The 1015-nt window shown below is 48.3% G+C and overlaps 1 protein-coding gene across 1 annotated transcript in view; it reads left to right on the top strand.

Moving 5' to 3' along the window:
- The window catches only part of crnkl1 (crooked neck pre-mRNA splicing factor 1), a gene marked incomplete at both ends in the record, with an annotated part of 30937 nt that overhangs the window by 21151 nt on the left and 8771 nt on the right, over window positions 1-1015 (top strand). The window contains 2 exon segments of the mRNA XM_037686032.1: window positions 438-539; window positions 610-858. Of these exon segments, the coding sequence (XP_037541960.1) occupies window positions 438-539; window positions 610-858 (351 nt within the window).

Here is a 1015-nt window from a genome sequence, read left to right as displayed (position 1 = left end):
TCGTCTCTGGTTCTGCTCGTCTCTGGTTCTGCTCGTCTCTGGTTCTGTTCGTCTCTGGTTCTGTTCGTCTCTGGTTCTGTTCGTCTCTGGTTCCGTGTATCTCTCTAGTTTAAAAACGTACCAACAAACATCTAACATTCAAAACTACAGCTCCCATGATGCATCACACCTGTCAGACTGGTCTGTTGTGATTTTGAATCAAATTCAAAATTAACTTCTGACTTTGACGGAACCTTCATGAATCTTATTTATTTAAAAAAATATTTTTGAGTCAGCCATTTTTAAAAGCTTTTCGATTTACCGGAAGCCCCGGTTGTTCAGTGTGAACGTTTCCACGCGGCAGCTTTAAGATAATCCACATTTTATTCAGAGTTCAACTGCAGGTCCAGCTGGTGTGGATGGAGTGGGTGATGATGTGAGTTCTTGTGTCCTCCCAGGTTCTGTGGAAGTCCTACATCGACTTTGAGATCGAGCAAGAGGAGTTTGAGAACACCAGGAAGCTCTACAGGAGGCTGCTGCAGCGCACTCAGCACGTCAAGGTGAGGACAACATCTGGATCAACACACTCAAGACCGGTAACTGTCCCCTGAACGCCTTCTGCTCCTGCAGGTTTGGATCAGCCTGGCCAAGTTTGAGATGTCCATCGATGGAGACGAGCGTCTGCAGAGGTGCCGGCTGGTCTACGAGGAGGCCAACAAGAGCATGAGGAGCTGCGAGGAGAAGGAGGAACGGCTCATGCTCCTCGAGTCCTGGAAGGACTTTGAGAAGGAGTTTGGTTCTGAGAGCACCATAGAACGGGTCAGGAAGCTGCTGCCTGAGAAGGTGAAGAAGAGGAGGAAGCTGACGGCTGAAGACGGGGTGAGACGTGTTTCTTTACTTCCTGTAGACGGAGTGAGGTGTTTTTGTACTTCCTGTAGACGGGGCGAGACGTGTTTTTTTACTTCCTGTAGACAGGGTGAGGTGTTTTTGTACTTCCTGTAGACGGGGTGAGACGTGTTTCTTTACTTCCTGTAGA

This window comes from Nematolebias whitei, chromosome 12, assembly GCF_014905685.2.
Source record: "Nematolebias whitei isolate Nwh7 chromosome 12, NemWhi1, whole genome shotgun sequence".
Taxonomy (NCBI): domain Eukaryota; kingdom Metazoa; phylum Chordata; class Actinopteri; order Cyprinodontiformes; family Rivulidae; genus Nematolebias; species Nematolebias whitei.
The sequence above is the reverse complement of the archived record's forward strand: the minus strand, read 5'-3'. Positions and strand labels throughout refer to the sequence as shown.